The sequence below is a fragment of the Miniopterus schreibersii genome (genome assembly GCF_964146895.1).
Source record: "Miniopterus schreibersii genome assembly, chromosome: 5".
NCBI lineage: Eukaryota > Metazoa > Chordata > Mammalia > Chiroptera > Miniopteridae > Miniopterus > Miniopterus schreibersii.
The window spans coordinates 35,624,320-35,647,815 of record NC_138106.1 but is presented as its reverse complement, the minus strand read 5'-3'; the positions used below and the strand labels follow the sequence as shown (position 1 = coordinate 35,647,815).

General features: G+C 35.6%; 1 protein-coding gene across 6 annotated transcripts in view; it reads right to left on the bottom strand.

Annotated features, from left to right (window-relative positions):
• The window catches only part of KLHL24 (kelch like family member 24), a 43,114-nt gene that overhangs the window by 18,027 nt on the left and 1,591 nt on the right, over nt 1–23,496 (bottom strand). For 4 of the 6 annotated variants that reach the window (XM_081138706.1, XM_081138710.1, XM_081138705.1 and 1 more), the window contains exons 2-6: nt 19,079–19,136; nt 14,080–15,060; nt 5,409–5,593; nt 4,647–4,765; nt 366–554 (exon numbers count right to left, since the gene is read on the bottom strand). In XM_081138706.1, the coding sequence (XP_080994832.1) occupies nt 366–554; nt 4,647–4,765; nt 5,409–5,593; nt 14,080–14,999 (1,413 nt within the window). In that variant the 5' untranslated portion in view covers nt 15,000–15,060; nt 19,079–19,136. The remainder of the gene's footprint in view (nt 1–365; nt 555–4,646; nt 4,766–5,408; nt 5,594–14,079; nt 15,061–19,078; nt 19,137–23,496) is intronic. The other 2 variants (XM_081138708.1, XM_081138709.1) reach the window with 1 other exon arrangement.

Here is a 23,496-nt window from a genome sequence, read left to right as displayed (position 1 = left end):
AGCAGTATAATTAGTTATTGCGTCCTACCCTTTGCTAATTCATTTCTCAACTGTGTTTTGTGTGAATAACTTTCTGATTCTGTTGACTACAGCAGTAAAAGGTTTAAAACTATTTAGTACATGATCTCAACATTGAGATTAGTCTCATTCCAAAAAGATCGAATCATGCTTTTTACAGTACTTTGTTAGATATATTAGGATCTCACTTTACTAACTTGAAATTCAGTATTTTCCCTCAAAAGTATAAAGTACCAAGTTTTAAAAGGCCTCTCACACTAAGGGACCTCACTACCTCCTTGATAAGCCTTCTGTATTTCTCTTCTTGTATATATCATTGGTAATTTCTATAAGGGAACATGGCTTACCTTATCAGAGCAAGTATTATCATCAGGTCCTCCACCAATCACAAACAATTTGCCTACACAGCTAGTCACAGCAGGAGAACTCACTGCTTCCTTAAGGGGAGCAACTTCGGTCCATCGATTTGAAAAGGAATCATAACACTCGACACTGCTAAGTCTGTTCTGCCCATCATAGCCTCCAACAACATATACCTATACATAAAATACATGGGAAAAAATCTTAATTATCAAAAGCCTGCATTCTGAACTAGCCGGATAAAGAATTAAGTCATCTCTCCCCTTTAAAGAGCACTTGATAACTATAATTGCAATATATTTAGCTCAGTTTCTGAAACTTTTAAAAAATTATCACCCTCTTACCACCACCAAGGAGTCTTTTTAGAAATTTTTTTCATAATAGCCCCCTCCAATGAAATTTTAATGCCACAGATAATTGTATGTCTGTTTATATACTGGATATATATCAGCGCTTTATACATGAAACTACAATTTTTCACCCCCTCAAGGCCAAATCTTCACCTCCTTAGGGATTATACTACTCAAGCTGAGAATGACATGATTTAGCTTAAATGCTCATATTCATGATGAAAATATTAGATTAAAGCTATGGAACAAAAATATCAGGTAGGGACGACTAGACAGGTCTTTGGAGGCTGGGCCTGTCTTGTTCTTCATTTTGGTCCCTACAAGCGCCTAGAAAAGTACCTGCCACATAATGAACTCCATACTATATATTTCAGAGGGCTTTCACATACATTTTCTTTTCACAAATATTAGGAAGATAGGACAAATTAATATCTTTATATGATATTTATATGATAGGTGATTTAATCAACAACCATTTATTAAATGACTTATATGCAAATAGTCCATTAAACATCATGAGACATACAATACTTTCAACTGCGGGAGCTCTCCTGTTTAACATCCACAGTTCCGTTAAAAGACAGTCAGCATCAACTCTTTTCTCCACATCTAAATAACTATTAAGACCTACTGAGTCTTCTTTCATAGTACAGTGGTACCTCGGTTTTCGAATGTAATCCGTTCCAGAAGACTGTTAGAAAACCGAGGGATCAACAGCCGACAGCTAGGCCTCAGGATCTTGCCCTCAGCAGAACCACATGGCATGTTCGACTTCCGAGGCATGTTCGAAAACCGAAGCATTGACTTCTGGGTTTATGGCGTTTGTAAACTGAGGTACCACTGTATCTCTGACATCTGTCCCTTCTTTTTGTTTCCCATTGCTACTATCCTCCCTCAGGGTCAATATAATTTCAAACCTCTCAATTAATCTCCTGGTCTCTAAATCACAGATTAATCTTACTAAAACTACCTCATCAACTCCTTTTAATAGTTCAACAATGAATGCCTAAGGGTCGAGGCCCAAATGTTATATGTTATCATTCAAAGTCTGTCCACAATTTATCTTTCCGTGTTCCTCCAAGTTTCCACAGCAGCCACTGCCATTTCTATCTTGCTTTTCTCACATTATGCTAAAAATGATGTTGGTGGGTTTGTTCTCCTAACACCATGTAGCTCAGAAAGGTTCAGTAACTTAAGGTTATGCAGTTAGAAGGGGTATGGGAACTGTTGTACAGTGAGGCAGTTAGGACACAGGCTTTGAAGTCAGGAGAGGCAGCCAGGCAATGTGAGACCTTGGGCAATTTATCCTCTCAGACTCAGTCCTAAATTCTTTTAAAAAAAATTTTAAAATTGATTTTAGGGAGAGGAAGGGGGTGGGGGGAAGGAAAAGGGGGAGAGAGGGAGGGGGGGAGAGAGGGAGAGAGAGAGAAGGGGAGGGGGAGAGAGAGAGAGAGAGAGAGAGAGAGATCAGTATGTGTGCTGACCAGGGACCAAGCCCACAACCTTGGCACATCAGGATGACAACTAAGCTACCCGACCAGGGCTATCTAATTTCCTCGGCAGGTATAAATTAAAAATATATGCTGTGAGCGTCAAGATAAAAGCCCTCTGCTTAAGAAACCTGAGCTTTTGCCCCTTTATCACTTTATGTATAACCTCGGGCAAATGACTTGATCTCTCTGGACTCACTTTCTTTAGGAATTGGAAATGTCACAGTCAGTGTTCTCTAAGATTCATTCTTGCGCTAAGATTCTACATTCCAAGCCATCCTAGATTCTTTAACAGGGAGCATTTATAAATTTAAATAATTTTATAGGTTTGAACTCAGCCTATATTGTACTTTTTAGGACAACAGGTTCCATGGATTGAGTATTTGCTGTGTAAGGTAGGAAGAATTCCTTTTATTTCTTGATTAAGTGATTCTAAGTTTTGGGTACCTTCAAGTTAAGTATCAATTTGTGAAAAAAATTTGTGATCACCAATCCATATATAGTATTTGAGACATAATCATTTTCATTACCTTTGTATGTCCAGACTAAATAATTATAATATTTTTAATCAGATCTCATCTCTTTCCAATACCTTATTTTATTGATTTCAGAGAGAGGAAGGGTGAGGGAAAGAGAGAGAAACATCAATGAGAGAGTCATTGATTGGCTGCCTCCTGAATGCCCCCCACTGGGGATCCAGTCTGAAATCTGGGCATGTGCCCTGACAGGGAATCGAATCGTGATCTCCTGGATCACAGGTTCATGCTAAACCACTAAGCCATGATGGCTGGGCTCCAATCCCTTATTTTAGCTGTCCCTTTTTAGTAATATTATGTCATTCTTGAGGCATAGCTACCAAAACTATATATAATATAGTAGGTACTGCCAAACTAGTGGTTTTATAAAATATTCTATTAATATTTTCTTTCCATTACATCTATCTCAAGGTCCTCATTATTTCACTGACCTTTTGATAGCAGTACCACACTAGATCAATATCCTTAAGAATTTAAAAAAATTCCTTAGGAATTAACACCTGCTTTCCAACTGTGCTTTCAGAAGCTCTAGCATTCTACCGTAGAGACATATTAAGGAGCCTCTGTGAGGATGGGAGAGGGGAGGAGGACTGATGCGAGGTTGGTGGGAAGGGTTCCTGGTACCATCTCTGTTTCAAATTAGAGCAGCTCTATTTCCTCATTGGTAGCTCTAAAATATCTCCGCAGGAGGGCCTAAGATGTAGCAATCTTTTTAGAAAGGGGTACTAAGGGACCAGTCAAAAATACATGTGCAAGCAAGTATGCTGCTTTTACTTAGCTTGTTCAATAATTTGAGGTGGATTTGAAGGAGCTGATAAAGAGGGTGGTAGGGAAAAGCCAAAGGGCCCAAGTTAGCTGTTGGTATAACAGTTGTATTTTTATCTGTTTTATGGAATGGATTTTTATATTAGATTTAACTTTAAAAAGGAGGGTATAGTTGCTTTTTAAAGAGTTTGGAAATTACTAGTCCACAAGTGATTCTCAAGTTTCTAAGAACAGCAAACAGTTCAGAAACAAATTTATATATATATATATATATATATATATATATATATATATGTAATTACAATATATATTACATATTATACATTAATTATATATAATATAATGTACCATATATATACACATACATGTATATGTATATATATACATATATATACACATATATATGTATATATATAATCCTCACTTGACATTTTTTCCATTGCTTTTCAGAGAGAGTGGAAGAGGAAGAGAGAGAGAAAGAGAGAGACACACTGGTTGCCTCCTGCACACACCCCGACTGAGGCCTGGGGATTGAGTCTGCAGCTGGAATCAAACCCAGGACCCTTCAGTCTGAGAGCTGACGCTCTAACCGCTGAGCCAAACCAGCTAGGGCCAAATTACATATTTTTTATATTATTTCTTAGCTGCAGTCAATAACAAGTTTTCTTTAAAATATGTTGGTGAGTTTATCTTAACACTTATTTTAAATTTGTTTTGTCCCTACTTGTACAAATAAAAAAGATAAAATAACATCACTCTGGATAAATATATCTCTGCCTGACTGCCAAAGTCAGTAAAAGGAAAAAGACTGGATTAGACATTGGCCTGTTTTTGTACTTGATGCAACGCCTTTATTTTCCAATGCTTCTTAGGCATTCAGACTCCAATGGTGCATGAAAAGAGAAATGTGCTGTACTGCCACGAATTCCAAATTGGGAGAACAAAATATCCATTCAAAAGTACAGTGTCAAATTGTTTATATCTTCAGTTTATCTACTGAAGTTAGAAATGGAAGGAAATACAATTTGAATCCAAAATACCCAGAGGGTGAGTAAAATGAAGGATTCAGCTGTGGTATTTATTTTGGAAATGTACCAGCAATAGTAATAAAAAGTGGTTTCTCTTACTTTACCAAGGAGGACAGCCATTTTGTGACGCCATCTGCCTTTGTTTAGAGAAGCAACTCTGATCCAAATATTTAACTGTGAATTATAAATCCAGACATCACGGCCATTGATTCTTCCACCTTTAAATGCAAAACAATGCACATACAATAATATATGTATCTATCACCAAGGGATCTATGCCCAAGGCATAGATAATAAAAACAAGGGATTTATCATGCAGTCCAAGAATTTGAGAATTCAGTTCAATAAATGAAACAAGGACCCTCTTAAAGCTTTATGAAAACAGTTCTACAGAACAGATTTTAACTTTGTCACTTGTTATCTTGAGAAATAATTACAGGCCTCAAATAAATAAAATGCAGACTACGAATTTTACAAATGTATACAGATTGTTAATTTAGGAGTCGGCCATCAGAAGCACCCAAACAACAGAATTATTTTTAGAAGATTTAAAAAAAAATTACCAATTTTTTAAAAAACATACCACTGTACAAAATAAAGTACATGCTGTTATATTGTTCAATGTGTAGTAATATAGTAATCTGCAAAGCTGGTACAATTACTTAACCAATTAACAGACTTTGGACCATAGATACTGTAGTTACAGCAAAAAATCACCCTTGGTTTTATCTGTTGTATAAACTGATCTGCCTGAAGTGGGCATATCCAATGTCATTGTTTTCTTTTGAGACACTGTTATAATTTAAGACAGCCAAGCTATGTTCAAATTAAAAGTAGCTATTATAGTAATTCTTTATTTACCTGAAACAAGAATGTCATTCCTTAGGGCACAGACCGCATACTCTGATTTGGTAAATTCTGGAAGCTTAGCCAAGGACTTCCACTCTCCTGTCACAGGATCATAGCACTCGGTGTACGGAAGATTAAATCCTCCAACTCGTTCACAGCCGCCAACAACAACTATCACCTCAGAGTAGCCAGTTGACCTAAAATCATTATTATAAGGATGAATAAGCAATACATTAAAATACACCCAAGATCCTTTAAGACCCTAAAAACATGCCATTATCACAAAGAAGGTAGAACAGTACTATAAACAGCTAAGCTTATTCTCTATGCATGTGCCAAATAATATAGCTACCAATTACTTTGAGAACATTTATAAAGGATTTAGTGATATCATTTTCCCACAGAAAATTCCTGAATATTTTTTTCTTTGAGTTTGCCTTAAAACTTGTAAATCAGTCCAAAAATCCTACGTAACTCAACTGGAACTCTGGTAATATTAAGGATGACTTTCAAATGAAGTTTTGCAGCAATTCAGATATGCATAACCACACGAGGTAAGATGGTGCACTTTTTCTAAATGTAGGAAAATGGTGCTTTTCTATCAGGTTGCTAGTTCTAAAAAAACTACTTCATAGTATAATCTAATACCCTGTAAAGGAGTACAGTTATGCGCTATATAATGCCATCATTTTGGTTAACAACAGACTGCGGATAGAAGGGTGGTCTCCTAAGATTATAATGGAGCTGAAAAATTCCTATCACCTAATGGCATTGTAGCCATCATAAAGTTGTAGTGCAATGCATTACTCATGTGTTTGTGGTGGTGCTGGTGCAAATAAACTGCGGGTGTAAAAGTATAGCATGTAGACTTATTACAATACATAATACATGATAATGATAATAAATGACTATGTTTATATACTTACTATACTATACTCTTAATCACTGTTTTAGAGTGTACTCCTTCTACTTACAAAAATTTGCTGTAAACCAGTATTCTGTGTTACAGGAACAGCAACCTCATATATTTTGTTTATTATATCTCTTAATTGTATCATTTTCTCTGTGTTTGATTTCACCTCATGTTGTTTTATACATTAACATGCCATACAGGTTTGTAGCCTAGGAGCAACAGGCTATACCATACAGTCTAGGTATGCAGCAGGCTATACCATCTAGGTTTGTGTAAGTGCACTCTATGTTGTTTGCACAACTATGAAATCACCTAAAGAGAAATTTCTCAGAATGTATCCCTCTTGTTAAATAACATATGACTGTATATGTACATAAATTATTTTTTAAAGTAATTTTTTAAAAGTTAAGTAAATTTAGGTAATCCAACTCAAAATGTTGGGTTGTCACTAAAAATGTTAAAGTTTGTAACAAAGACTGCTAAAAGAAAAAAGCAAGATAAAAGGATGTACATAAGATACAATTAATACTATATTTTAAAAGTCTGGAAAGAATATACCAAAATGCTAATGATGGTTGTCTCTGATTGTATCAACATAAATTTTCAAATGATAATGAGCATGGACTATTTTTTGAGTGAAAAGTTTTTAAGAGCATTAAGAGAATACCAAGATTTATGTTAAACACTGGCTTCTTTTATTTTGTACTTTAAGACAGAGAGGAAAAACTAAGAGCTTATCCAAGTTTTTTTGTTCATAAGGGTCAATACACAGTTTTGGAATTTTTTTAATTCTTTTTTTTAAATAATATTGATTTCAGAGAGAGGAGAAATAGAATCATCAATGATGATAGAGAGTCATTGATCAGCTGCCTCCTACACGCCCCCTGCTGGGGATTGAGCCCAAAACCCAGGCATGTGCCCTAACTGGGAATCGAACTGCAATCTCCTGGATCATAGGTCGATGTTCAACCACTGAGCCACGCCGGCTGGGCTAGTTTTGGAATTTTAAAATTACTTGGCTTTGCCCTGGCTGGTGCAGCTTAGTTGGTTGGAGTGTTGTCCTGTGCACTGAAAGGTTGCTTGTTTGATCCTCGGTCAGGGCACATATAAGTATCAACCAATAAATGCATAAGTGGGTGAAGCAACAAATCAGTATATTTCTCTCTCAAATCAATCAATAAAAATTTTTTAAAAATTATGAGATATAGTTTCACTTTCCAAAGTAGTAAAGATTTACAAAAACTAATAATATGCAATGGAGAAATAGACACTCATATTTTTGGTTGAAGGATAGCTTAGAAGGCAATTTTATACAGTATTTACCAAAATTAAAAATGCACATATCCTACGAGTGAGCAATTCTATTTCTAGTAATTTAAGTTGTAAATTATCAGTGTATGCAGACATATGCACAAGAATATTTACTGAGCATTCTTGGCAAAAATATAGAAACAACCTAAATGTCCATCATTAAGAGATGAATCAAATAAATTATGGTATCTATAAATGGGGTACTATACGTCTTTAAAAAATGATTTGGAAACATCCATAACAAAAAGTAAAAAACTGAAATAAAATAGTCTTTTAGGTGGTTATGTAGAACAATCTCCAAGATACTTTTAAGTTATAACAATGAAGTGCAAAACTGTAGTACCCTACTCTCTGTATAAACAAAAGTGGGGAGGTATACGGGTGCTAACATGCACACACGTACACATAGATACACACTTTTATATGCAAAGGATATTTCTAAAAAGAGTTTAAAAATGTAATAACAGAGGTATCCTTTGGGGATAACTGATGTACCAAAGGTCAGGTACAGGAACAATTACAATATATACTTTTATATAAAAATGTTTGAGTTCAAAATAACAATGAATTAACATGTATAAAAATGAGAAACCATGCATCCTATAATATAGTAGAACAATATCCTTAACAGGGATTAGAACAAAAATTCAGAACAAAAAATTTTAGCCTTAGCTCTGCCACTAAGTAACTCTGTGACAAGGGCAAGGTTGGTTCATTTACCTATGCCTTAGTTATATCACCTATAAAATAAGGAATGAAGGTATTTATTAATCTTAAAACACTATTTCTTTTTTTTTTTTTTTACATCCACTATTATTTTGTATTAGTTTCAGGTGTACAGCGTAGTGATTAGATAATCATATACTTTACAAACTGTTCCCCTTGATAGTTCCAGTATCCACCTGGTACCATACCTGTTATTTACAATATTGACTATATTCCCTATGCTGTAGTTACAAAACAGTTACCAATTTGTACTTAATTCCTTCACCTTTTTTACCCAGTCCCCCAGCTGCTCTCCCTTCTGGCACCCATGAGTCTGTTCTCTGTATCTATGAATCTGTTTCAGTTAAAACACTATTTCTTAAAAAAACAGAAAACAAAATCCTTTATCTTAGTTTTCTCAACTGGTTTCTAATAGGAACTTGCACCTTGTTCTCATTATGGCAGTTACAGTCCTATATTCATTATATAGTAACTGTTTATTAGAAAGAGGCAGTAGCTTATTAAATCTTAGCTATCTATTGTTACATAGAGTATGGCAAAGAAGATCAATTTTTTTTCCATAGATACGAACGATTTATGCTTGAAATGAACCATTTGATAGCAAGTATTTCTGCTTCTTAAATCACATTTCCTATTCTGTAAAAGTACAGCATAAATTTAAAATGTATTTTGATTATTTTCTTCATGAAACCAGCAATAATTTTTATTAAGCATTTTGTGTCAAATGCTAGATTATGCATTCTTTCATATGGTATCTCCAATATTCACAACAATCTAGCGAGGTAGGTGATAGTATGCTCATTTTACAGATGAGAAAACTGATACACAGTGAAGTTCAAGTGTCTTGCCCAAGGTCATGGAATCAACTAGTGTAGAGCCAGATTCTAATCCAGGCCTGCCTGTTTCTGAAGCCAGTACTCATCATGATGCTTGCACTTGGTGTTTATTAAAAATAATACTATGTATTAGTATAGAGATTTAAAGTTACATAACATATACTATTAAAAAGATAACCACTGTTCCTAAGCTTTGTTCCTTCTGTAATTGGTCTCCACTGTTTTCTCTCCGTGCATCCAAGGGTTTACAACTAGCAGTGAAGATTATCAAAACTTTCATGCTCTTGGGTGCACTTTTGGGTTTTCTCTGTCATTTAAGAGACATGTGGGTATATATAGGTAGAATATCCAGTATGTGTTGAGCTCTTGAGGATACTTGGCACAGGATACACACCAAAGAAACAATGGCTGATGAGTACAACCGAACTGTTCAGTGGTGGAAACTGACTGTCATCACCCTAATCTGGAGTTAATCTTTGCATTGCTAATGGTAAGACAACCAGATAGCCCGTGCCTCCTAATATGATACATTACCTAGGATGAACTCTAGTCAGAAATATTTAACTGGTCTCCAGTAAGCTGAAGCTTGCAGAGCCAACTTCCAGTTTCCAGAAACATAACTAAACACAGTTAAGTGATACCATAAAGAAACAACCAGACTAATACAGAAGGTGGAATATTTTTCTGGACAACTTGCCCATCAACAAATCAGAATCATGAAAAACAAATTGTTTTGAAATAAGAGAGACTTCATGGAAGTAACCAGATGCAATAAGTGATCCTGGATTAGATCCAGGTTCATTAAAGAACAGTTTGGGAAAGTATTATTATGAATTGGGTAGAAGATAATATTAAAGAATTACTAACTTTAAGTGTGATATCATTTTGCTTGTTTTTTTCCAAGTAAAAATGCATATATATATATATATATATATATATATATATATACACATATATGTGTGTATGTGTGTGTGTGTGTATATTTATAAATTTAAAAAAAAAGTAACATTGCCTGAATGGATGAAAAAGTATGGGCTGGAGATATATGTTTGATAGTCAATAGCATTCATGGTAATTTAAACCATGACAGTAGATGAGATCACCTAGGAAAGTGTATAAGGCAAGAAAAAGAGATGTGAACCAAAGGTACTAGCAACGTTTATAAGACTAGATATAGAATCATCAAATTGGAAAAGAGCAGCTGGAGAAGTAAGAGGACCATGAGGAAAATGGTACTCCATAAGCTAAAGGAGGAATTTCAAGAGGGATTAAAGCAATTAATAATGTTAAACCCTAAAGAGAGATCAAGCTGGATAAAGACTGAAAAGAGGTGTCTAAAAAAATAACAAACAGAGGTCAGTGATGACCTGATTGAGAGGAGTTTCAGGAGTGACTGGAGCAGAAGTCAGAGGAGTGAGCTGCAGTTGAAGAAGTGGAGACATCACTCCTTTTTCAAAGAAGTTTGGAGTTTCTCAGAAAGATGGGAACCTGTACAAATAATACACATTGTTCAGATAATGAAATTCCTAGTGATTGGTACTAACATGCAGTAACAAGTAAGTGAAAGAGAATATAAGGGACAGAAGTTGATTGCAGAGTTGTAAAATAAAGGATTCCACCTTACATTCCTCATATAATGCTTACTTAAAATAAGTATCTGCTAATTACATTTATAATAGTCTGCAAATTCAATATAACCATAGTTTGGTTTTGTCTATTTGCCTCCTAAAGAAAGGTGACAGGGCAATCTTATACATGGATGTGTTCCACAGTATAAAATGGATTGGTTTCCTTAAAAATTGGAAGTAAATTTTTGTAAATCAAATAATTAAGTGAATCAGGAAAAGTATTTATTTTCTAGCCTAATTACCCTTAGGCTGCAATCTGATTTCACTCAGTTCATATCTTTATAAATAATATTAATAATAAATGACTTATTTTGATTTTATAACATATATCCCTTGGTCCCTATTCTAACCCCATGAAATAGTCAGGATAGGTATTATTAGTCCCATTTGACCCCAAAACATTCTTCTGCCAAAAGGGGACTCTGGAAAAATGTGTGATTTTCCTTGGAGGGAATACGGTGTATCCAGAAAAGTTGTGGAATAGCCCTAAAGATGTTTAGCTTTCCTAATACATTTAAGAACCTTGGTCTCTCTATATTCTTAAGCTCAGCCCGAGTCCCTTAACAGTCCTTAAAAAAAGAACAGGAACTTAAAAAAACACAGTACACTTATAGAATAAAATTGTATTTCTTTGTCCTTTGTTAAATGACTAAGAGTCAAATATTTTATATTTCTTTTCTATAAAGCAATTACTTTTTAAAACTAGAGTCAGCTGATTTTTTTCAGTTTTATTGAGATATAATTGACATAAGTCAGCTGACTTTGAAGAAAAAAATGTAATCTGACTCTAATACAAGAAATATTACATTCATTTTTTTGTAATAATAGTTAATATTGTATCCAATTTATAAAAAGTCAAGACTGTCAAATACTGGGAGTTTTCTTAAAATGGATCAGACCTACACTATACTTTACAAATAATAAGTTAATAATTCTTAAGCACTTTCTATGCATCACTTTCTATGCTAAGTACCTTAAGGATTACTGCATTTAATAGTTTCAATAACAGAACCTGTAAAATAAGTACTATTTATCATCATCCTCATTTTACATATGAGGAAAAAGATTAATCTTGCTATATCCCAACTTGTAATTGTAGATTTTAGACATACTATTTCACAATATGCTGAATTTTAACCACATTCCAAAACAATAATAATCAAAATCAAAGTTAAAAATGTGGTTTAGCCCGGCCCGTGTGGCTCAGTGGTTGAGAGTCAACCCATGAATCAAGAGGTCACTGATTTGATTCCAGGTCAGGGCACACGCCTGGGTTTTGGGCTCAATACCCAGTTGGGGGGGGGGGGAGGCATGCACCTGATCCATGATGTTTCTCTCTCATCGATGTTTATATCTCTCTATCCCTTCCCTTCCTCTCTTAAAAAAAAAATCAATAAAAACATACTTTTAAAAAAATGTGGTTTAATGAACAAACAAAATTGAAAGACTCATATATACAGACAACAGACTCATGGTTGCCAGAGGGGAGGGGTGTTGGGGGCTGGGTAAAAGAGGTGAAGGGATTGAGAAGTACAAATTGGTAGTTACAAAATAGTCATGGGGATGTATAGTACAGTACAGGGAATACAGTCAATAATATTGTAATAACTATATATAGTGCCAGGTGGGTAATGGAAATATCAGGGGAACACTCTGTAAGGTATATGATTAGTTAAATCATGTGCCATACACCTGAAATAAATACAAAAAAAATACTGAATGTAAACTGTAATTGAAAAAAAATTAAATATCAAAACAAAAAAAACTGTGGTTTGAGAGCTATACTATAGTAAATTTATAGGAAAAATAAAGGTGGTATGGGAAAATAAAAATAAACACTAGTTTCACAACAATGTGAATATATTGAATACTAGTGAATGGTACACTTAAATATGGTAACGATGGTAACTTTTGTCTTTTTTTAAATCACAATAAAAAAGCCCCCAACCTTAGCTTTTTTTTTTTTTTTTTTTAAAGTATTTTTATTAATTTCAGAGAGGGAGAGGGAGAGAGAGAGAAACATCAATGATGAGAGAGTCATTGATTGGCTGCCTCCTGCACGCCCCCTGCTGGGGATCGAGCGCACAACCCAGGCATGTGCCCTGACAGGGAATTGAACACCGATCTTCTGGATCATAGGTCGATGCTCAATCCCTGAGCCATGCCAGTGGGGCACAACCTTAGCTTTGTTATAAAAGTTATTAAAAGGATTCTTTACTGTCATATTTCTCACAATGGCCATTCCTTGTTTATTCACAGTAAAACACAGCTGTCCCTCGGTATTCGTATGGGATTGGTTCCAGGACCCCTGTGGATAGCAAAGCCCATGGATGCTCAAGTCCCTTATATAGTGGTATAGTATTTGCATAAAACCTATATTTGCATATAGGCTATAACAGGGTAGGCCTACACATCACTTCATTCATGTGGATTCAGTGCAGTGCTTGGTATGCAGCAAATTCAAGTTTTGCTCTTTGGAACTTTCTGGGATTCCTGCCCCCCCCCCCCCGAATATTTTCAATCTGAGATTGGGTTTCTCATCCGAGGATATGGAGGGCTGAGTGCATAATATTATTCCTTTTATTATTAAGGCATGGAGATTATTTTTCTATAGTTTATGAGTTAAAAATTTATAGGTGTTTTACAGAAATAACCCATTGTAAGAAGATACAAATAATAGTACAATACTTAATTGCATCCCTACCCCTTAACATAACATTTTTCAAATTCTGTATGGTATAATTTTTATAATCAGAAAAAAATTTAAAAATTGAGATTGACTTTAAATATAGTAACTATGGCAATGAGAAAAGATCCAAAGCTTGGGTTTTCTATCTGAGAATCCACTCAATGTACATGAGTTTACTCACTTTACCTCTATATTTCATGTTGTCTGTTATTCTGCCAAAGTCTTTAGCTCCTTTATATCCAAAGACTCTCTGGAAAGAAAAGTGGGATGCTTTGGGACCCTATGAAGGCCACGAGAAATAAGTAAAATATGCTGACACATGCACAGTTGCAAAGACCCTTTGCAATACCCTCTGATAGCTGACCAATAACAAAGAATGCTATTGTTGAATCTAGTCTTCACTAGGAAGACATTCTAATGATTTACATAATCCAAAACAAATCTTAAATTATATAAATTTACATGCAGACAATACATATAAATGACTATATTGAAATTACCTTCAGGATGTTTAAAAACATTTTAAAAACAAAAACTTTTGTTAATTATATTGTAGTTAATTTGTAAACAGTCTTCTCACCTTCGTGGCCTAGTCCTTGGGGACATCATTTCATTCCCAAGTATGTGGTACCGTCTTGCTTCATGCAACAATTGATAACACTCAGGAGAATTCTGGATCAATTGGTCCACCTCAACTGTTTGAACGAAGTAGTTGGGATGCAACAGAGGGAGTCTCACATGGTTTAGGAGCTCATGTAATAGTGGTCTTCTCAGATCAACAGCACGATAGACCCAACGCATGACGGCTTCAAAAACCATCTCCTCTTTACTAATAACAAGTTCATCACTACAAATATAATCAATAAGTTCATCTTTGTCAAGCTCAAGAAATTCTTCATGTTGGGACACATCCTCAAAAGTCTGTAATGCAAAGTTCTTGCATTTTGTGAAGAGTGTTTTGAGTGAATGGGTATCAGCAAAGCGCTGGATTCCTAAACAATTACAAGGATCAAGTTGCTCCTCCAAGAACTTGGCACATGCATCACGGAGAACACTGATCTGAAAGAGGCTTGATGTTTCAAAGATATATTGTACATTCTCTGTAGTGATCTTTACCTTCCCAGTATAAACATACTGTAAAAAACATTCCATAGCTTCAGCTAAAATACCGTTGATTTCAACCAGCATTTCGCGGCTTTCCCTGTGGTCATTACAAAACATAGCTCTGAAGTAGCTACTACAGGCTGACAGGACAGCTCTATGGCAAGGAAATTCTTTTCCTTCCACACAAATGATAACATCTGTGAATAAGCGGCTATCTCGGAATTCATTAAATATTTGGAGTATGTTTTCAGCATGGGATGATCCTGAAGAGAAGTCAAAAAATTCATGGCCTGTCAGAGATTTAGGGTCCATTTCAAAAACTTTACGCTTCGTTGCTGGGGAATCACGCACCCCAAGATCCTCTCTGTTTAGTCTTCGTCCCAATATTAGGACCATCGTTACATCAGTTGACTATATAATTGCTGAGAAATGACTGTTAGGGATCTTCTTTACGTGGCTAAAAGTAAAAAACAACAGTGAAAATAAAATTTAGTATTCAAATTGCATAATTTCATTTTGATGTAACACTGCAACAAAATCATGTAATATATTTCATGTAGGGTAGAGAGCACTACTTCATTTTAATAAACATTGATAAATAAAAACTGTATTTGCACAATTAGAATCTTGGGTAATTTACAACAGTACTCCTTAAGCCCCCCAGCTGAAAGGATGCCATGTACTTTGTGAATTACGAATAACCTTCTTCTGTCTTCCCTTTTACACAGCTAGGTTTCATCCACTGACTGTAAGGGTAAGTCAGAATACTGTAAGACACAGAATTTGACTACATTTAGAATCCTAATATAAGTGTATATTATCTTAATATAGTGTTGCTAGACAGAAATTCAATTATATCAATGGCCTTTAAAAATATGTATATTGTTTGATGAGCAAGTCCCTTTCTAGCAACCCTAAGGAAATAATGAGGATATATGTAGAAAGGTTTATCTACAGAGATATGTTCAATGCTTTTTTAATAAAAAATACTTAACACAACCTAAATGACCTACAATAGGGGATTAGTTAAACCAAAGTACATCTTAAAGATGGAAAACAATCTATGCAGCCATTAAAAATTATGTAGACTATTTTCCCGGCTGATGTGGCTCAGTGGTTGAGTGTTGACCCATGCACCAAGAGGTCACTGGTTCAATTCCCAGTCAGGGCACATGTCTAGATTTCGGGCTCCATCCCTGGTGGGGTGGGGTGGGGAGGCATGTAGAAGGCAGCTGATCGATGTTGATGCATCTATGTTTCTTTCTTTTTATTTTATTTTTTAATGGATTTTGGTAAGCATGCTTCTTTTTTTCTGTTTTTTTTTAGAAAGAGTAAGGGAGAGATAGAGAGATAGAAACATAGATGAGAGAGAAGGATCATAGATCGGCTGCCTCCTGCACACCCAGCCCTGGGGATCGAGCCCCAACCAGGGGAGCCTGCGCATGTGCCCTGACTGGGAATCTAACCATGACCTCCTGGTTCCTGGGTCGACACTCAACCACTGAGCCACACCAGCCAGGCGATGCATCAATGTTTCTATCTCTCTCCCCCTTCTCTAAAATCAATAATAAAAAAAAAAATTAAAAATAATTATGTAGCCCTAACCAGTTTTGCTCAGTGTTTAGAGTGTTGGCCCATGGACTGTAGGGTCTCGAGTTCAATTCTGATCAAGGGCACGTACTTCGGCTGCAGGCACAATCCCTGGCCCTGGCTGGGGCATGTGCGGAGGCAGCCCATCAATGTGTCTCTCTCACATTGATGTTTTTCTCTCTCTCTCCCTTCCACTCTCTCTGAAAAAGCAATGGAAAAAATATCCTTGGGTGAGGATTAAAAAAAAAAATTACGTAGACTATTTAATGACATGGGGAAGTATTAACTAGAGAGTAAATGAAAAGTGGATCATAAAACATATGCTAATAGAAAAATTTATTTACCAGCGCACCTAATGATAGAAAAAAGGAGGCACATATGCCAAAATGTTAAGTGACTCATTTATTTTCTGTTTTTGTCTACTTTCTCCTAAATTTCCACTATAAGTAGGAAATAATTTGTTTTTAAACCTCCCTCAGAAGTGACTATGAATAGGTAACTAATGGACTGAGGCACTGGGCTAGGGCTATCAATTTTCTTGAATTTTAATTTTAAGGTGGTACTCCTACTTGCTTTTCACATCATATATTGATATATGATCCAAAATGTATTTGCAATTGGTTGAAGAGCACTGAGAGTAACTCTCATCTATTCCCATGACCTCAGAATGACATATATAATCACTTCTAAAGACCTCAGCTTCTTCCTAAAATATTTCAAGTCAGATATCCAGGCCTAACTATGGTAGCATGAAGAAGGCTTAATTAACATTATAGAAAACAGTATGGAAGTTTCTCAAAAAATTAAAAATAAAACTATTACTTGACCCAGCAATTCCACTTCTAGGTATTTATCTGAAGAAATCCAAAATACTAATTTGAAAAGATATATGCACCCCTATGTCCACTGCAGCATTATTTACAATAGAATCTCTCTCTTGGATAAAAGAGAAAATTTTCTTACATAAAAAGATACTCTGTGTTCTGTATTTAATAATCTCACTTATTTGGTATTTTGTTATCTGGTATCTTATTGTATTGATAAATTTGGGGGTAGCATATTGAGTTAAGTATTAATACAAGGCTGATTAAAACTTGAGCACTCTCCCTCCTGGGAACACATCAGGGCCTTTCCTTTCCCCCTCTTCTCCCACAGGCATGCCTCTCCTAAACTCTAAGGGACTCCACTGAGACTTGCAACCAAGGGAACAATGGGGCAGTGGTAGCTCTCATCCTGGGTTAGCCTCCTGAACCTGTCTTCAAGGCTCCTTTTCTCTGACCTTCCAGTGAGCTGACAGCAGCCTAACAGCAGCCGGCCTTGGCTCACTTCTCTCACTGTGACTTTTATTTCTCAGTGGGCCAAAGCAGCCCCACCTAGGCTTGTTTCTTTCCTGTAATATTACTAGAGAGCCAAATCAGATCTACCTAGCTCTCTCTTGCTGCTTCTTCTGTCTTAAGCCCTTCCTTGTTTCACTGTCCCCAGCTTTAATTACTTTCAAAATAAAAACACAGACATACAAAAACCAGAAACTTTATAGGAGTAAGGGTGTGTCTTTTTATATGTTCTATCCCTTATTCTCATAGCTAGTTCCTTAATTATTGACTGACTAGAGGTCTTCCACTTCTTTTACTCTGTAAAACTGAGAATCCTGGATTAGAACAACTATAAAATCACCTGCTATTATAAAGTATTCAACAGCAACAAGATACTTGTTTACTCCTTTGCTTGTAAGAGACTATCTCTTAGATCTGGGCTGTTTCCTTTTGAGCAGCTTTGGCTTGGCTTTTTGGACATCCTCACTTTCTCTGTACTTTCTGAGAACTCTCCCATTAATCAGTCTCTACAAAGCATAATTTATAAACTCTTCCTAGATGACAGGGTGGGTAAATGACTTGCCCAGGAGGCTCTTAGAAATATGAGATGCATTTTGAAGTTTATCTTTTGGGCTTCCAGGTGTAATTTCCTAGCCTCTGTTTTCCTATTTCCCTCAAATCAAATATTTTAACTAGTAATAGAAAAAGCAAGAATCTAAGTTGGTGTCTCTGGGCAAAACAAGAGGAAAATGTTCCAAGGAAATTACTGAAAGTTATATCTAGATAAGTTAGTGGATGCAAGGGTGATCAGACTGTCATGCCAATGACTGACTGCCAACGTCACATGATTTGTCTAGAAAATCTAGTAACTCCTTTTCTCCATTTCTTCAGGAGCTTATTCCTGGAGCTACACTGTCACTTGAAAGGAAGACTTTTCTTAACAGAAGATTCTTTTTAAAAAAAAAAAAAAAAAGAATAAGATTTTAAAATTGATTTTTAGAGAGGAAGGGAGAGGGAGAGAGAAACATTGATGTGAGAGGGGAACATCAATCAGCTGCCTCCTGCTCATCTCACACTGGGGATTGAGCCTGCAGCCCAGACATGTGCCCTGACTGGGAGTCAAACTGGCAACCTTTCGGTGCACTGGATGATGCCTGACCAACTGAGCGATACTGGCCAGATTCTTCTTGTTAAGGGTACTCTAGGGTTTATTTCCATCTCTGGAACTCATAAATGTTCACGACCTAGTTTCTGACTGTTAAGTAAATTTAAAATGACGTTATGATTTACGTCCCCCCAAAATGAGTGGTGATAACTTATTTTAGTGTCTCTAAGACTGGAGAAAGATGCTGAAGGGGGACTGAGGATATCAGGAAGGAGTAGAAAGGAGTGGGTAAATACTTTATTCAGTAACAGAAATGACTGTGACACTGGCTTCCTTTATGATCTTGAGGACAGAACAGTTTCTTGTGACTCTTACTGACTTAAGTGACCCCTGGTTAAAGAAAGTAAAATGGGTTAAATCCTCAAATAACAATGTTTCGATAGTTTATAAGTATTAAAATATAATACCTTTTTAGCATTTGCTTGATCAAAGCCTCAGTCAAAATATTTGTTTTAATTTCCACACCTAAGATAAATGGAGAACAGCAACATATAAATCAGAACACTTCATAGATAGTTGGCATTACTTACTAATATGTTGAAAATGTTTTTAGTAGATTTCGGTTTCCAACTGGAGTTTACTTTTGCATAGAAAATAATTACTGAATAACAATTCTTTAAAGCAAATTAATACTTTTATGCTACTTTACATACAAATTAGTTTCATTATGTATCAGCTTCTTTACTGGACAATTATATCCTGCAGTTGAAAGATGAGTAAACACCGGCATCAACAGCAAGCTGATGGTGGTACTGTGATGACAGAAATATATGTCCTGTGATAATTCTGCACCGGGTATTTGAAGAACATCGGTAATTGATATCACATCTGAGTTTGAAGCCATTAAATAATTCTGAGGTGGTCTATCAATATTACCAAAAGCAAACAGTCATGATGTATTATATAACCATGGAATCAATTTCAGAAAATCCCAAGTATTCTGGGTAATTCAGGAAAAAAATTCATTTTAAAGTCCATAGTAATCTAGATTATCCACACAGAATCTCCAAGCTAATAAATAATTATTTTTATTCTTTTAATATATAAATGTATATTTCTTCTGCTTTGTTGAAACTTATGCAGAGGCAATACCTATAGAAACTAACTAATTCAGCATAAGTCCTTATTTTTGATGGAAGGGGAGGAGAAGACTGTTTAAGAGAAAATACTAGCACCTTGACCTAGCTGGTTTGGCTCAGTGGTTAGAGCGTCGACCCCCGAACTGAAGGGTCCCCGGTTTGATTCTGGCCAAGGGCATGTACCTCAGCTGCAGGCTCGATCCCCGGCCCCAGTTGGCGTGAGAGCGGGAGGCAGCCAATGGATGTGTCTTTCTCACATCCATGTTTCTATCTTTCTCTCTCCCTTCCACTCTCTCTGAAAAGCAATGGAAAAAATATCCTCACGTGAGGATTAAAAAAAATACTAGCACCTTGAACTGTGCACAGAATAGCAATAGTATTTAAACACAAAGGGTTCTGGTTTCTGGCCCGTATAGCTATAAATAGAAATCATAAATTCTGAAGACCAAGTTATGGACTACTGATTTTTTTCCTATAGATATACACAAACACTTATCTCTATACCCCGATTATGAGATGACTGCGAGGTGAATGCTATCTTGCGTGCTGCTTTACTTGTAGAACTCAGTCTAACTTGTGTGTACCTTTGGTAAAGAATATTTCAAGTCAGTCAAGTTAGGGGAGTTAATCCTAGGTAAATGCTTCTTCCCATGAGATTCTGAGCCAACACAGGTATTCAGACCAATGCAAGAAACATTTATAGAGAGCCTACTCCTTGTCTGGCACTGGGGTCACAAATACTGGATTTAGATCCAGTTTTAGACTCTGTGGGATTGGCTAAGGTAAGAACCATACAAGGACTCCAAGACTAATACTAAAGTAGATTCAAATTCTCAGTGTTTCTCCAGCAGAAAACACAGGTGCAAATTGGAACAGATTCTCTCGTGACCGATCTGGTCTAGAATTATACCTTAAGGCAGTGATTTTTAAACATGCAATACCTGACTATTTAGTCAGGGGCACTGACCTCTTTTCCCTTAGATTGCCAAATTAAAAACACGACAACAGCCAACACAACAATAGCCGTTTGGTGTGAATGAATAAAAAAATTTTATCTATTTTTTGTCAGATTGGCAAAAAATATATTTTTTGCTGTGCTGTAAAATTTTAGTAATTAGTTTATGTGTGCTATGAGATGAAAAAGGTTGAAAATTGCTGCCTTAAGAAGTAGAAGAGCAAGGCAATTCACCTGGGCATTTTCTGAAGGATTTTTAGCTATACGTACTTACGGGACAGAGGAGGTCAGCATACAAAGTTTAAAGAAGGTATACTGTATACTATCAAAATCAATCTAGGGTGTAGCTGTGCTGCAACCAAGCTTAATTTTCCTTTAGAATGCAGGAATTCTATACAAAGAAAAAAGTTACAATCAGCCTTAAAGATAGTATAGATTAATGAGGGGCTTATTAATAAATACCAGAAACAAAGGAAACCAACCACATTTTAACTAACACGGTCCCTACAATGTGCAGTAGTGAACTGCACGTGCTATGCTCTACACCACTTCATTTTCTCAAATTTAACCTTGAGTGAACAACATAGCAGAGATAATAAAAACACTAACCAAGAAGAGGTTTACCTTTAAAGATACATAGTAACTCAAAAGAAGGAAGAAAACAACTGCAACATAATAAATCCATTATTTTAAAATAACTAGAAAGTTATATTTAACATGATACTATGTAAAACCAAGCAATTTTTTATAAATTTCTAATATTTTCACCATATTTTCTCAAAAGTTTATTTATTTATTTGTATTTAATGATCATTTAAAAAAATTATAAATTGATACTCTTAAATTTTCAATTTAAAGCTTTACTTTTGGAGCAGTGGTTCCTGAACCAAGTTTTAAAAATGTAATATTGAAAGTCCAGTCTGCAAGCTGCTATTTCCAACATTTTTAATTTCTTTTTAAAAAATATATCTTAAAAAATGTTTTTATTTGAGAGAGAGAAGGGAAAGGGATAGAGAGATAGAAACATCAATCAGCTGCTTCCTGCACGCCCTTTACTGGGGATGGAGCCCAAAACCTGGGCATGTTCCCTGACCAGGAATTGAACCAATGATCTCTAGGTTCATGGGTCTAAGCTAAAGTACTGAGACACACCAGCCAGGCAACATTTCTAATTTCTTAATGGAAACATCAAGAACATATTTACCCACTTAAGATATCAGAAATCAACTAAAACCTTAAATTTATTTGTCTAGAGTTATAGCAACCAGTGATTATCCTTTGTTTACTAGGACCTCAAATGGTCAATACACTATGATTTTGATTAAAGAAAGAAAATAAGAAGTATGTGATGATGAAAAATTTAGGAGTGCTTAATGTCAGACTAAACCATATGGTTCTATAACTAAAAAGAGAATACTATCTTCTCCTAAATTACAGAACCAAAAATTGAATTTCTCCACTCAGTGTTCCTCTCCCTTGCCTTAAGATTTTTGGCTAATATTCCCCAAAGGAAGAAAAATAAAAAATTAATCATCAGACATCATACCTGGTATTAAGCTGTTTTACTGAGTCTGCTCATGCTTCTCTAGACTTGAATGTAAACTTAACTTCATTAGTTTTATCTTGCTAAAATGTTTCTTTTAGGTATTTAATGCACTGTATTATTTTAAAATCAAAAGACATATGGATATATACTAGAGTTATGCTTTCTGTTAGTGCATTTGTAAGCCAAGTGATTTTTATTTACCTTAGTGGTGACACAAATTACTTACAAAAATAACTTTAAGAAACCAATGAAGAGAGTAAAGCCTAATTTAAACACCAATTTAGAAGAATTTAAGATGTGCCAAAATCTGAAGAACTGTAGCCCTTATGTAAATTTAGGCAGAGTGACAAACTCTTCAATTAAAAAAATTAGTTTAGCTATTGTTTTTAATAGAATAGGGTCTTTAAATGTATATACAAAAATAACTGCAGTCACTTATTTAAGAGAGGATATTTATTTTTTACAGGATTGACCCAGGTACCTGCCCTTGGCCCGGAATGGACCCCCACCAGCGGTGCGCAGGCCAACGCTCCAACCACTGAGACGCGCCGGCCCCGGGCTAAGCAGCCTTTTGAATGGAGATGTTATTTTTTAAAAAGGTTTGCATTTTGTACTTATTCAGATAGGTTAAAAGCCCTGAATGCACAAGTAGGTTGCAGTTTGGGATCACAGAAGCTGCTCCTTATGGTGCAGTCATCTCCACTTCAATTAAAAAAAAATATTAAAATGCATGACCAATGAGAACTGTTCATATTAAATGCCTGCTTCACCCAGGCAGCTGAATCAACCTCCTACAGAAATGCATTACGTTTCGGGTCAATTCATACAGATTTACAGGAAAAGAAAACCTGATAAAACCTAAATGCTCTATTTCCACGATCTCCTCATGAGATTAGGGCAACTATCGGCTGAAATGATTGTTTTTGTAGATCTTATTACGGTCACAGTAACTTACAATTTTAAAACAAGACATCTGCAATTTACTCTCACAAATTGTTAATTACCACGGGGATTAACACATAGAAGAGTGAGCTATAATCCCCCAAAGAAAACAACTCATCTGAACTGAGCTATAGAAGAATCTTTAACTTTTAGGATATCCTCAAAGGATATCTAATATTTTAGAATTCTAATTTTACACCTTGGTCGACAGCAGGCAGATTTTAAATCCATTTTACGTACCTAATAAAAATCAACCTCAGCTGGTGGACCTAAATAGCCTGTAGCTGCAAATACTAAGATGTG